Source organism: Natrix helvetica (genome assembly GCF_964273705.1).
Source record: "Natrix helvetica genome assembly, chromosome: 1".
NCBI classification, from domain to species: domain Eukaryota; kingdom Metazoa; phylum Chordata; class Lepidosauria; order Squamata; family Natricidae; genus Natrix; species Natrix helvetica.
In genome coordinates, this window is record NC_138548.1 from 312,894,890 (window position 1) to 312,910,542 (window position 15,653).

The 15,653-nt window shown below is 38.3% G+C and overlaps 1 protein-coding gene across 3 annotated transcripts in view; it reads left to right on the forward strand.

Annotated features, from left to right (window-relative positions):
- MGLL (monoglyceride lipase) overlaps nt 1–11,068 on the forward strand; it is a 99,046-nt gene extending 87,978 nt beyond the window's left edge. For all 3 annotated transcript variants that reach the window (XM_081939514.1, XM_081939513.1, XM_081939515.1), the window contains 2 exons: nt 3,915–4,130; nt 6,018–11,068. In XM_081939514.1, the coding sequence (XP_081795640.1) occupies nt 3,915–4,130; nt 6,018–6,143 (342 nt within the window). In that variant the 3' untranslated portion in view covers nt 6,144–11,068. The remainder of the gene's footprint in view (nt 1–3,914; nt 4,131–6,017) is intronic.
- Nucleotides 11,069–15,653: the final 4,585 nt, after the last annotated feature.

Consider the following 15,653-nt stretch of genomic DNA (forward strand, 5'->3'; position numbering starts at 1 on the left):
TTTATTTTTCCCAATACAACTCATGCAAAGGGTCATCCACAACTACATTACATTTTCCACACTCATATATGTGATTCCTTATAACTTCTTTAAACTAAACATTTTTAGTACAAATCAACGCATTGACATATATATCATTAATGTAGTTTCCTATCTCTTCTATTGACATAATTAACACCTTATGTATTGAATACAAGTATATCAAGTATAGGTTAAACATGAATTGAATAACATCTAATTCAAATGTAAAAACTGTAAATTTATTATATAATCACAGGCAAACATTGCACTTATGCCTAAATCCTCTACCCACGCACATTATAAGACAGGTAAAACTATCTTAGCTGGCTGTTGTAAATATTACTCTGCTAATTCAACAAGAAATGCTACTGCATGAATTCTTAATGCAGAACACAACTAAAAGTGATTTTAGCAATTTTCTTTCCAAGTTAATTCAAAATTTGTATCCAAATGTTCCTCTTATTTTTTCCCCAAGCACTAGGGAGGATTATATTCAAAACCAGACACTTTTGCTGTGTGTGTGTGTGTGTGTGTGTGTGTGTGTGTGTGTGTGTGTGTTGCTTGCTTCTGGTCTCCAGAGTCAGAAGGGCCGGTTGGGACCCCCAGAGGTCATCGAGTCCCACCCCAGACAGCACCTCCCTGCCCCACATTCCCCAGCCCCACCTCCTCTGGGAAGGCTCCAGGGGGGGGCGGATGCAGAGCCCCTGCAGAGAGCCCCTGCTGCTCTCCCTCACCCTTCACTCTTACTCCCTCCCTCTCTTCGCAGGCCGAGCAGCCACAGTGTTACTGGGACGGTGAGCATGGATGGGCTGTCGCCCCGGGGAGGGGAGGGCTGTCGCCCCGGGGAGGGGAGGTCTGACTCTGGAGACCAGAAGCTTCCACCGAGGCACCCCAGGCAGGCAAAATAGCGAGTGAGCGAAGGAGGATCAGGCAGGGCACCGAGGCCCCTTCGCCTCCCACTTTGTCTTGATGAGGTCACTGCAACTTCCGGGCGCGGACGGACGGAGGTAGCCAAAGCGGCCCTGGCGGGTGAGCGGGCAAGCAATGGAGGATCAGGCAGCTCTCTCGCTCGCTCGCTCGCCCGCCCCCCCGGGCTTCCCCACCACTCTGGCTACCTCCGTCCGTCTGTGCCCGCAGCTGCAGCGACCTCATCAAGACAAAGTGGGAGCGAAGGGAGGCGAAATGGCCTCCCTTTGATCACTTGCTCCCCCCCGCCTGTCCGCACTTTGCTAGCCCTGCTCTCACTGATTGGCTGGCTCACCAATTGTCCCGCCCACCTCTAAGAGCCCCATCTATAGAAAGCCAAGCAGACAAAAAGTTAACTGGATTTAGATAGGGCTCTTAGAGGCAGGCGGGGTGATTGGTGAGCCAGCCAATCAGTGAGTGGGCAGGGCTAGCATAGTGCAGGTGGGCGGGGGAAGCAAGCGATCGAGCAACTTCTGGATGGGCGGGGGTGAGTGAGCAAACTTGTTCTGAATAGCTTGCTAGAGGAGGCCACCTCCAGCACTCCTTTGCCGCCCCCCCTTGCCTCTTACCGCCCCCCTACCATCCCTCTGGCCGCTTACTGCCCCCCTAAGCCATCTCACCGGTAGCGCCCACTTTGGGAACCACTGATTTATTGTATGTGTGACCAAAAAAAGTTCAAAAGGTCTTTTACCAGGATTTTGATAATTTGTCTAAATTTTCATAGAGTTTATTTCCAATTGCTTGTAGTAAGACAGTATAAATTTATTATTAATAATATTTAATTGTCTGATAGATGTATATTCTATAATTGGCAAAGTAATCAAAAACAAAATGTGATAATAGTAATGAAACCACACCAACCATGTATGTTTTTTTTTTCTGGAATTAAACTTGGTGTAATTACCCAAAATAGAATCCACATAACAGACATTTTATTGCAAATTTCAATTTACTGGGTTACAGCAACAAAAAACAAACACAGATTGGATATTAAAAGAAATTTATGTAAATAAATTAATGGATGGTAGACATTTCAAATATAATTCTGGTATTCTTAAGTATAAATGTCACTAATAAATAATAGCAAACAACTACAGGTAATCTTTTGTTTAGCTACCACAATTGGGACCAGCAAGTCAGCCATTAACAAAAGTGCTTACTAAGTGAAACCATACTTGTGCTTATGATCTTACTTCAGCTTTGCTTTGCAGACCTGTGAAAATCATAAATGTGAGGCTTAGTTGCAAAATTACTTTTTGTTCACAATCTCTGTATGAGGTTCCAGATTGATTGCAGTCAGGGTAATTACTAAATAAGAACTACCTACACTATGAATACATTTTAAGTGAAGGTTACACATAGGTGTAGCATTCAACACTTCTGATCAGAAACACTAAGGTCCTCCTCTACACAAAACATGGATATCACTATTAAGTTATTCCATTAGTCTCAATATCCTGCCGTTAAAGGTGGTTGGATGAAGAGAGAATCTGTGGTTCTGAGGTGTTTTTTTTTTTAAGTTATAAAAAACTTCAATGAAAAATCTGGACGGTGTTTGTTAATAGTATGCAAAACTGGGCAAATGATATTTAGAGAAATTAATGAATGCAGACTGAATACTGAAAAAGAAGAAATGTAATAAAAAAAGAAAGATCTTTGACTTGTCATTTCTTGCCTTTCTGCATCCCTCATTAAAATCATCATTATCCTCCACAGCCTTTCTCCAGAAGCTGTCCATTTGCAACACTTTCAAATATGTTCATATTTACGCTAAATCAGAGTGTAATCTCTAGCTATTTTTCTTCTGTTCCTTCACTGTGTCCCTTGCTTGGATAGTCACGTAATGTCATACTTGGATCAGTAACTTTCAAAAGTTGCACTTCTGTTCAGTCTCTTGTATTTCTAGGAGTTTTTAAAATATCAGTATAAAACAGGGTTAGGGGTGAAGGGCAAACAACAAAAAAGCTCCTAGCATTAGTAGCTTTGTACTGGGGTGCCAAAGGGAGTATGTCATACCAGTTTATGAAATTCTACTCTGTGGGAAGGGAACGTCTGTCAATTCAACCACCCACTCCTTTGTGATTTTTTTCTTTCTTTCAAGAGTGCTTCAAACTGCTGCTTTTTAGTAAGTGAAACTGCTTGTTGCCTCTGTGTGTGAAATGCTGTGGAACAGCACCAAACAACTGGGCAGTTTTAGGCTAGAGTTAGTTGCTAAGTAGCCGGAAGAACCCAGAGTGTTTGTTTAAATTGGAAAAGAAAAGGCCAATGGATTTGGGTGAAAATGTCAGTGCTGTTATGAAAAACGTCAGGCTGCTGCAAAAAAGAGTTTACACTTTTTCCGATAACATAATTTTCTTTCTCCCTTGCCCCTTCCCTGACCCAGTGTGTGTGCAAAATAAAACCCTTCTAAACCAGTGGCCACCCCCACCCCCTTTTTAACAAAGGGGGGAAAGTCGCGATATGTCATGTGGCAAGAACCTGACGCCGCAAGTTTGATGCCCCTGTTCTAAATCAAATTTCTTCCCTTCCTCATCAGTTCTGGGAGTTGAAGTCTACAAGTCATAAAAGGGCCACAGTTCTCCACCCCTGATCTAGAGAGATTCCCTTCTGCCACTTACCAGTGGGCACTTGTCTTTTGGCCATTCACAGTAGTTTGTGTACTGTGAATTGCTTGGACATAGTTCTTTGTTAGATATTGGCATACATTTCAAATAAGGTTAAAAATTAAGTTTCAAGTCTGAATTCAAAGGGGAAGGCATTTATTTGCAACCTAATCAAATGTGAAAAAAAAGGTTATGTGACTATTAAAATGTATCCTCTTCAAAAATATTTCTTCCAAAACGGCAGAAAAAAGTGCTTATTTGTTGATTATGAAATTGATTTATTTGCTGGCTAAAATGTCTGAAATGTCATTTTACTCCCAACAGGTTGAAAATTACCGTTCAGACCCCCTGGTGTATCATGGTGGCATGAAAGTCTCCTTTGTCATTCAGCTACTGAATGCTATTGCCAAAATCGAACGCTCTCTCCCTAAACTGTTTCTCCCCATCTTGGTGCTCCATGGTTCACCGGACAAACTCTGTGACATCAGAGGGTCTTACTTGTTGATGGATATGGCCCCAAGTCAGGATAAAACATTCAAGGTTAATTTATTTAATTTTTGTAGAATCAAACAATTATTGTTTCTAAAGTTGGGCTCTAGATTCATATATATTGGTCTAAGCAGATATTTTACAAAATTATCTAGACGTAGGCATGGTTTGGTTTTTCAAGTACTGAGAAGGCTTGGATGAAATAAATTTTGGGATGATATTCAAGAAAAGCTTTCAATTTCTTCCATTCATCCTAATTCAAAGTCCATTTACTAAGGGATTGATTAATCCCATTGCTTCTAGCAGTATTTAAATATAAGATGCATTCACTCAAAAATAGCAAGTACAATGGCTGTTTATAAAAATCTATAAAAATACCCAGAATAATACCTAAAAGAAGCAAGTTGCATTTCAAGAGACAGAATGAATCTGTTTTCGTTAGCACATAATTTTAAAATCAGAAATAGATATAAGGATGCTTCCAAACTGCACATGGAAATAGCATAGAACAACATCATCAAAAAAAGATAATTTAAAATGCATGATCCATCCCTTTGGCTATTTCAAATTTGTATATTGCCCATAGACAAATAACCATTTGTCTAAAATGGTATAAAGTTTCCTACTTGAGTAGGGAGTTGAACTAGAAAGAGTTCCTTCCAACTCCCTTGTTCTCTTCTCTGTTAGATAATTTCCAGTCTCTATTGGTGCAATTGGGCACACTGAAAACATCACAGTGAATATATTTAAGAATTTTCCTTAGGATTTTCTCTTGTGTATACTGTAAACTCTGAACCATGATTAGAAGTTTCTCATGCCATTCTTTAATATTTATAAGAATTATTTGTAGATTTGGGTTGGTGGAGCAATGTACATTTTAAAGATAGTATTATTAATTGACAGTAGACATTTATGGATGAGATGATTGAATTCTAACATAACAGATGAAATGTAAATTACAAAAATGGTCCATTCTTTACTTAATATTAGAGATCAGCAAAAGATAGTTTCTACTTTAAATTTGCAAATAAAGATAGATTACGTAAGAGAGTGATGAGTGTAACTAAGTATATAAACAAATATTAAATGTATTTTGTAGATAAGGAACAGATTAGGTTATTTTTCATAGAGTCACTCTGAAAAGAGAATTGAGGGTTATTGTGAGTATACTGAGTAAATGGGCATTCAGACAGGAAATTCCAAATTAGAAGAGAAAATAATGGGGGTATTAGGAAAAAAACATACATTGTGGCTGGAGCGAAATAAAGGCACAGGACTAAAATATAGATGGAAGGAATGGAAAAGAGTTGTAGATGTAACATTTTAAAAGTTGATTATCTTTTTCTTGATGTTGTACATGAGAGGAGGAATATACAGAGCAGGCAAAATAGGGCATGAAATACTTAGTGGCATTTTAATGAATAAAAATATTTCAGTAACACTTTATTAATCAGATATTTGAGATGTTTACCAGCAAATATCTTCCAGCAATTGAGGAGGATTTTCTAAGCTGTTACTAAAATTTAATAAATATAAATATGTATGAAAGGAGCAATCTCCAGTGAAACTCCTACATCTATGCCCCAATGTGTTTAATTCCTGGACACTAAAAGTATTGCAATGGGGAAAGATTAAAGAGTCTGTGCTAGTGCTGCTTAGCAGTGTTATACAACACACCTGAGCACTAGGGGAATGTATGTGATTAAAATATTGTAAAGTACTAACCACTTCCCTAATAAGCAAAAAATTACAAATACAAAAGTCAAGATTGCTCTGTAATTAAAGATAATACTTCAAAAATTGGGTTAATTAGATAGCTATAGAACAAGATGTGGCCAGAATTGCAAATTAAAATGGCACGAAAGGCATGTATTAGAAGAATGGTCTATCAGAAGTATTTTGCAATTAGCCTTCAACTTCCTTTCTTGCATTCTGCAGGTATTTGACGAAGCCTTCCATGCTCTCCACAAAGAGCTTCCTGATGTGACTACTTCTGTTTTTAAAGAAATAGAAACATGGATTGGCCAGAGAGCAGCTGAGCAATCTAAGCAAAAGCCACTCTGAAACCCTGTGTCTGGTGTTTGGGGTATACCGGGAAAGGAAGTTCTTTTTCTTTTAACAGCCTCTCTTTGAGGGGAAAGGTCTTATAGGGGCTCCTGAATTAACTTATTTTTTTACAAGAAATTGCTGTGTATCCCGGTGTGGTATGGGAGGAGAATGTCATGCTCCTTTTAAAGCCCTTACTCTACAGAGGAAAGAGCTAGCAAAGACATTAGTGTGGACTTCCCAGCTGGGAGTGCCATTGTATTAAAGGACTTTGTCCAGTCTTTCACCAAACCTAGTTTTTGGTTTTCCCAAGGAGTTCCTGAGGTGCTGAGGTAATTTTTTATATTGCAATAATTTTTGGAATGTTTCAAAGTTTGGCATCTTCCACAGCATTCTATTTTTACTCTTGCCAGATTTTAATTCTTCCCTCCTTCTAATGGGACCAAGTATATGACAGATAGAAATAGGATTAGGAGGCTGAGGAATTCAGAACATGTCACAAAGTTCCAATATGTATTCCAGTTAATCTGGCCAAAGGATTTCTCCCCGTACGAACCCCAAAAGGCCTTGAAAGAAGAGCGATAATAGAAACAGCACAGTTTTGCACTTTGAAAGGATGTGGTTTGTACTCAGACCATTAACATTTAGCCCCAGAGTTGATACCATGGAGAAATGAGAGTATGTAAAATAATGTATCTAGAAGACTTAAAAGCATTGAAGATATGCTGCTGCTTCCAGAAGCCAAACCATTTTTCAGTGCAAGAAATGTAAATACTCGGGCTGCTTTTTTGTTACCTGTGCTACAGATAACTTAAAGTATAAAACTGAAAGTTATATTTAAGAGAGAAATAATTAAAAAATAATATATAAAGTTTCTATAGGTTGCTCAAAGATCTTTAAGGAGGAATGAAGGCGTACAATAGGGAATAGATGCCAAGGCTGCCATTCCTTTGCCTAATAGCTTTTATGTCCGAGAACTGACTTGTTCTATAAAGAAGGTCATTGCCACTTGAAGGCTGGGAAATAATTCCTTTGTTCTCAAATTCCTGCTCCCACTCTGACTTAAAAGTTGGCCAGCCATTAGTGACTCTTGGAAGGCAAGGAAACCAAAGAGAAGGAAGAAAGAGTGCGCCTAACATAACTATGCTGCAAGAATCCAAATAGATACAGATAATTCTAACTCTACTGCCAACTAGAGGCTATTTGAACTTTTGCAGCAAGTTAGGTAGGTAGGTAGGCAGGCAGGCAGGTAGGCTGAAAAAAAGGGCTATTTCAGCAGCCACAGGCAAAATTCCAAATAGCACTTAATCAGCAGAGAAGGTTACTGCTGAAAATTGTTGTGGAAAGCCAATTATTATATAGGATATACAGTGAAAGACTAAGATATGCATGAAGGGCTTCTATATCTTGGCAACTTTTAAAAGGCTGCAGAGAGAGTTTTCTCAATCTCTTTGCTTCCAACTTTTGGTCATTTAGAGTTTTGTAGCCTCGACATAAAGGTATGCTTATGAAAGGGACAAGGCAGCTGTGTGCAATCTCAATTTCACCTGATGTTGAGGTTTCAGTCTTAACTGTGACTAACTACTTAATTAATGAAGAACAGCAACACTAGAAAAACATGAGGGAGCTGCCCATTGTAATCAAATATTTGCTATGCAGCAAGTAGCATTTTCATAAGTTCTTCTGGTGGAAGAAATTCTATATTATCTCTTGTAAAATAGTCTTTTCTTATAATCCATTTTTTAAAATTGTAACTCCCTACACATTTATTGCATGAGAGGATTCAGTACAATTTACAGGCTATTTCTAAATCTGAATTTCCTGTGTGGAAAGCCTAATGCTCTACAGATCTAGGCAGCTATTTTTCCCCAAGAAGCAGTAATCCTATTTGCAACCATCAAGTGTATTCTCATGATTTTGTTGCCTGTATGTGCTTTCTGTGTAGGAAAGGTGTAATATTTGATCTTTCAAATGTTCCAATTGATGTGGCCAGTGTGAATTGGAAAGGAAAATATGGCCTAATGGATGCTAGGATACAAAAACATGAGATTTCCATAGTTCTTAATTACCAAAATTAAGATGGATGAGATATAAAGTTGAAGGAGAGAGAATAGTTTACTTTCCAATATAACAAAGCTTTAATATCTAGTTATTTGGATGTGATTGTTACTCATCCTAGAAATCAAGTAAGTGGCTGATTCATAAGTGCAGATTCATTCATTAATTTGAACATTAGAGCTTGGCAGGTAGTAAAGATGCTAATATCGCTAGTAAGTAACCCAAAGTCAGTGGGGGGGGGGGGATCTGCTTTCTAACCGGTGCTTCAATTTTTAATAAGATCTTTCTGAGGCATTGGAAAAAAATACTACACAGAGTCCTGAAAATAAGGTGTTTTTCTGGAACCAGCTCTCATGCTAAAGACTATACCACCAATGCAATTCTTAGAATGTTCTCTCTGGTTAATATTCCAGTTTGGGAGTGGGAGAATCCCACAATATCATTATTAGAGGTTTTTTAACTGAGCCCATGTAAAACAGAGTTGCACAGATTAAAACAGTTTTGACATTCCAACTTGAAAAATAATTTTGTATTTTCATGGGCAACTCCAAATCTATTTTTAAGGATAGTAGTTGGGATGCAAAAATGCAAATGAATATTAGATGGCAGCAAAATAACAACCGTTTTTTGCTGTTGTGTAGCGATCATTCTGCATTTCTGCAATCCAGATATATTTTTAATAGGTTCCACTCCTTCCTCTAGTAAAAATGCAAGTATTAGATGCTTAATAGGGCTTGCAGAGATCTGGAGATGATGGGTAAAATTTGGAGCATGTGATGGTGTCATGCGCTGAATCACATTTTGCCTTTCACATATGGATCTCTACACAGCTGTAACTCCAAACATATTATAAGAATCTGCAAGGGAATCTCAGTAGGAATAACAGTTGCCTGCTTTGTGCCTCTGTGTGCAAATCATTAAGGTACCTAAAGTGACAAGCCTAAATTAATTCTTGGTAGCATGGATTTTATGGATCATTCCATAGCACAAAAGAAAAATCCTGCCCACCAAGTATGGGAAGCTACTGCAACTTGAGAGGAAGGTTCTTTTCCCATTCGGTGAGCAGGACTGAGGATGACCAAAAGTGTCTCCTCAGGGTGGGGCAGGGGGAGGGGGAAGATAGGCCTTAAAAAGTGGGGAGACTAGCTATGCTAAGGATGTAACAAGAGTTGTAAAGAAATGGAAGCAAGGATTCAAGGCAATCATGATAGAGATTATTCCAAAGATGTACAATGTAGTTTAATTCTTAACCTGTTCAAGTGTATTGGATGTCAGCTATAGTGAAATACATCTAGACCAGGACTACATATTTGGGACAGCAAACATTTAAAAACAGAAACATATATATATATAAGGCAAAGTACAACTTTATTGGTTTCTTCTTATAGTCAGAAGTTTGAAGATCAGTGCCTTTGAATAACTTTGTTGAGGGAGTATCTGCTGCAACTCCTGAGTTCTGAAGCAATATACTATAGAAAGAAGTATTAGACATTATATTCAGCTTTCAGCAGAGTTGTGGGAACTACAGGGATAGATCTGGAATAAGAGGCTGAATCATAAGGAAAGTGGGAGTTACCTTTCAGTTATTTTAGAAGAGACATATTTGTTGGGGCAGTCAGAATACTGTCTGTTGTCCCAGAGTCCCTAATCCAGTAGGCTTCTTCAGCTTTTATCTCCCAAGAAGCTTGGGAAAGAGCAATTGGTTTTTGCCAAGCAAGATCCAACCCCTACTGTATGTAAAATCTTACAGTTTTACTTTTTGTAAAAAAAAAAAAAAACCAAAATAATTACAATTTCTTAAAGTTTAATGTAAAAGTGACATTTGTTTGAAAATTAAGTTGAGGTTCTTATGTAAAATTGCAGCTTTTTCAGCTGAAGTTAAACTTACCAAGTTTAAATAAGTAATTGGAGAGTTTGCTATGGAAAGGGGATAATAGACTTGTAACTTGGGAAGTGGCTGGCAGGGTGCCTCCCTAAATGTTCTTTGCCACCCTTCTTGGCATATATTCAAGAGTCTCTCTCTCTCTTTCTCCTCCCCCCTTCCCATCCTTTCAAGGCAGTTCTGAACAGAACCAAATGTGGCTATGTTAAGACTTACACAGGGCAAAAATAAAAAAGATACTTTAAATCTGCTTTGAAGCAGCTGAAGTAATCTGGTACTGTTCTGATTTAGAGCTGCACAGTTTCTGTTCTATCAAATGGTAATATTGCCCATAAAGTGCTTGAGATATTTTATATTTCTACAGTCCTGTAAATCTATAGGTCTCTCTGATGGACCTTCATACATAGAGACAGGTGAATTGAATTTGGATAGGTAGGGTATAAATTCTATAGGCTGAATCTACTGTAAAATCTACTTGCACTGGAAGCAAAAGAGTTCCTTAACAGAAGCAGCTAGAGATCTGTATGTTTGAATGCAGATAGATTCTGACGACAGGGTTAGAATTGTATCAGCTCCAAGTCATGGCTGATACACCAACAGTTTCTCCTTGAGAGCATAATTCCTCTGACAGCAATAGTTGCGTGTAACTAATGTATATCACTACTATATGCAACAAATGTGGCATGACAATTTACCTATTCATAACATGTCTGGAACCATGTTTTATAATGAGCCTGCTCTTTTTATATTAGTCACTCTATCACTTTGATGACATGACCTTATCAAGATACTTATTTTTCCAAGTAATTTCTGATTACTGTTTCTTCTTGTTTTGTTTCTGTGCTCCAGTTTACTCAGTACTATACACTCATATATATATATATATATATACACACACACACATTTGAAATACTTGTACTTAAAGCAAGGGTAATATGCATAACTTAGATACTTTTGAGGAAAAAATATATGAACATTAATAATAAAAGATAAGTTTTCTGAATATGGCTTATTTGAGATTATTTCTATTCATTCAGTTAGAACCCAAAGTTCAGAAATGAAGCTTTTTACACACAGAACAATAGCCATGTGTTGCACCAATCTATTCTTCATACACAACCCAAAGTCTGCACCAGGCATGCCTAGAACAGAATCCAGAGGGATATTTTTTTTCTCTAATACCATATTATGTACTTTGGCTTCCTAGCAAAACTGTTTTGAAAAGCAGGATGGAATAATAAGGAATTGACCTGGTCTAGAGAACTATAACTGCGTGTTTGAAAAGAAAGAAACGTAATTTTCCACACAATATGGAACTGTTATTTCCAAGGTTATCAGAAATTACACATCCAAAAAGTTGAATACATCTACAGTTCTTATTGACTCCATCTTTTTCCCAGCATTCACGCCACAATGTGCTTGTTTATATAATTTATATATTGTCCATAGATTTATTTATTTATTTATTTTATTGATCACTGTAGATGCCATCTATTCCATTAACATGCATAATATAAAAAAAAAAGTGCAGCCGAGGTCATAAAATGACCGGCAATAAAGCCAAAAGACGAGTCCTTCACACACCTGAGGCTCATGCACCAAGCCAAATTTTCGGAAGGCCAGCAGCATTAGGACTAACCTAATCTCAGAGGGAAGGATGATACAGCCAGAGCAGAAAAGGGTCTTCTGGGCCCCTCCATGCGACATCCAGCAGGCAGCTCTCCTACTGGACCAGTTCCTACCCATGAAACTTCTTTATTCTTAAATACTTTTGGAATTGCTTGGGGAATTATTATCCACCTACATTCCAAGCCATTCGAAAAAATGCATGTAATGAATTTAATTACTGAATAATAAAAAGACACCGGCTATTGCAAATCCGAGTTCCAAAAAGCTTAAATGAGTCTCAGTGAAACAAACTGAAATAGTCTAGCTTTGTGCTCACTCTCTCATACATCATAACTATACAAATAAGAAAGGGAAACATGGAAAGGCAAGCACCTGCTTCAGCGCTTCTTTCCCAAACTCCAGATATGTGGTTTGTCAGGTACAGGTTTTCTTGGCACTGGCCGTGTGACCTGAAAATAATGACAACCTTTCAGATATCTATTTCATCATTTATATGACGAAGGCCAAGAGAACAGGAGGGAAATAACTTGATGTGTGTACACGCAGCTTCAGCAAGTTTATAGAATAATTACCATTCTGTTTAAAAAAGTCATTTTACTCAAAATTCAATGTTTTATACAATTGATTGTGAGATACAAATATATATATATTGAACATCCTTCAAAGTGATTTTGCCCGTTGGTCCAGAGGCAGAATAGGATAGACAGATGCATCCCCCGGATTCAGTGCAGGGGAAAAAATATTTTTGTAACTGAAATATACAGACTGTGCAGTGCAGTCTTACAATCACTGTGGGAAATCTATGCATAAATATTGAAAAATGCCAAATTCAACTCTGATCCGTTCCCACTAGAAACAGAAATGTAAATGCATAATAATCCAACAAATGCTAGCAGGAAGCATCTTTTGCCCTCTGTTCTTCCAGCTTGCTCATTGTTTTTCTTCCCCAACTGGAATGTTTTTTCTGTTCAGAAATATTGTATAAAATGTGTTGAGACTGAAGCATGGAAGCCAGTACTGTTATTTTAAGCAGTTTTAATCAAATGCAGTTTAACTCTGTTAAAATTGTTTGTTTCATCCTTTGAGGTGACTGCATGCCGCAGCCCGGCCTATCAACATTTATAGGCTCACTATGCATAATGCATCCAACTCCTTCAACCATTCTTGATTTTCACTTATTTTTTTTTGGCTGATCTTATCAACAGCCTTAATTTTTTTCATATACTATGTAAGAGATCATGATGCAGTCATTTTTCTCTAAGCTGTGTATCAATTGAAGAAACATTGCTATACAAAATGACACTTGAAGTACTTCTCATACTAATGTCTGATAGTTCACAACAGTATTTGGACAAATTTTGGACATTTCTATTTAGAATGAATCTATATACAATCTGCAGCTCTAAGAAATTTGGCCTTCATTTACTTCACAACTTTTTTTTTCCTGAGCATTCAGGGTGGCTTACATAGAGTCTTCTCTATGCCATGTCTGTTAATTCTGAGAGTCAAGGTGAGCTGAGAGTGATGCACCCAAAGGCACCTACTGAACTTGGGGTCAGGTGGGTATTAACCAACTTCAGCTTCCTGGTCAATCACATTTACAAATATATACTCTTGTATATAGCTGTATATGCAATATGCATAACATCTTGTAGTTTGCAGGATCACCCAACTCTATAGTTCCATGCTGTCCTATTGATACGCCAATATGAACAATAAAAATGCAGCACTATGAAATTATTTTAATGTGGGGAAATAGTGCCTATTTTCTTCATACCACTCTTCCTGGGAGTTAGGGTGCAGGTAAGAGGATTATGAATACATATACATAGCATACATATGCCTATTGGTGTGCAAGCAACTTTGCAGGGTTGGGGGGTGGCTCCATGTCCTGCAGGGTCCAAACTCCTGCAGTTTTCAATCAATAGACAACTATCACTTCCCATCCAACAATCTCAGGCTTTGAATGTCAGCAGTGCCTGATACAGGATGGCTTGTTCTGCAGCAACCAAGATGCCTCAAAGTCACATGACTAAGGAGATGAGTGGGGCACAAATTTAATAAAGAAAGCAAGCAAGCTGGGAAGTTGTCCTTTTCATCCCCACTTCTCTTGTACAGTATACATAAAAGCTCAAGACCAGCATTGGTGGGACTTTTAATTGTGAAGGGGGCAATGAAAAAGTACACAGGAGGAAAAACAAGAGGATCTGTTTGTGTAGCTTCCCAGGCTCTGGTAAGTCATTTGCATGGTTAAAAGTAAAGGTCCCCCTACACATGCGTGCTGGTTGTTTCCGGCTCTAGGAGGCGGTGCTCATCTCTGTTTCAAAGCCGAAGAACCAGCGCTGTTCAAAGATGTCTCTGTGGTCATGTGACCGGCATTACTCAATGCCGAAGGCATATGGAACGCTGTTACCTTCCCACTAAAGGTGGTTCCTATTTTTCTACTTGCATTTTTTAACGTGCTTTCAAACTGCTAGTTTGGCAGAAGTTGGGACAACAAGTAACAGGAGCTCACTCCATGAAGCTGCTCTAGGGATTCGAACTGCCGATCTTCTGATCGACAAGCTCAGCATTTTAGCCATTGAGCCACTGCATCTCTTATTTGCATGGTACAGATAGACTTAAATGAATAAGGGGAACTAATTTAACCCCAACCAAACACAGGTCTTCTGAGGATTAAATCCAGCCTTTTCTTGACCAATGAAGAAAATCAGCAGCTTCTCTTGCCTCTGGGCCCAATTCAGTACATGGTACAAATGAAAAATCTTCATTCAGCTGGACCCCTACGCTTGATTTAGTCCAACAGTTTGTCCTCTGTCAGCAGCCAGATGGTCCTGACAAGTTCCTAACATGCAGAGCAGGCTGGTAATGGACCTTTCTCCTCTATATTCACTGCCCGCCCCCCCTGCCCCAGCAGCTGGTACTCCGGAGTCTGCTGCATCTAAAAAGAAAAATCCAGGTTTTAGCCATCAAGATTAATGGGCATTGATTGACCTTCCCTTGTGTTTTTAAAACTACTACAAGTAGCTAGCATCATCGTATTTTATGCTGATGAATTCCATAAATTAATTATGCATTATGGGAATATGTAATCTTTCATTTTTTTACAGACTTGCTATTGATCAATTTAATTAAGTGGCCTGAACTAGAAGGATGGCAAAGCTGACATTTTGTTCAGGACAAAAATGGATACATTGGTTCCTATTTTTCTCCATGTTAGATCAGGTAATGGAAAGGCACACTCAGGCTAAAGGCAACAACAGCTCTTTATTGTAACAGAACAAGTAAGAACCATCCAGCGAAGGTTGAGTCTGACAGCAGTCCTTTTATAGGGAGTTGTCAGACCCTTCGACCAATGAGATTAAACCTCTGTTCCCGCCAGAACAGAGGACCTTGGTGGAAACCATTATAACAGTTGCTAGTATCTAACACTCCAGACAAACCATTTCTACTTTTATTATATGCATATTTCCCTAAACCTTTAATCTTATCTGAAACTTGGCAATCAGACACATTTGTTGATTTCTGTATTAAAGGCAGTGGGAAGAGATTGTTGGCTTCAAAAAATATTTTGAGGGAAGCCGTCTCTAAATCTTAGAAAGTTTAGGCCTCTAACCTAACTAACTTAAAGGGTCTCTCTTTGAGAAAGATGGGTTGTTCAGAAAGGTGAAAAATAAATGAACATGTGCCTTCTCCTCTAATATTTCAGAGCACTTTTTCCTATGCCGAGCCCTGTTGACAAAGTGATCACTGAGAACTAACAGCATGCAAGCATGTTTACAAAAATGCAGAGGTATTACTTCACAAAAGCTAAAAGGAAATAAGTAGATCACTACAATCCCATTTGCATATTTTAAGTGTCCTAAGGAAGGAAAATAATTGATTACAAAGCTGGGTGCATTGAACTCCTGCCAAGTCTAAAAGGAATTAATAGCCATAACTAAACATTTAGTACTTGC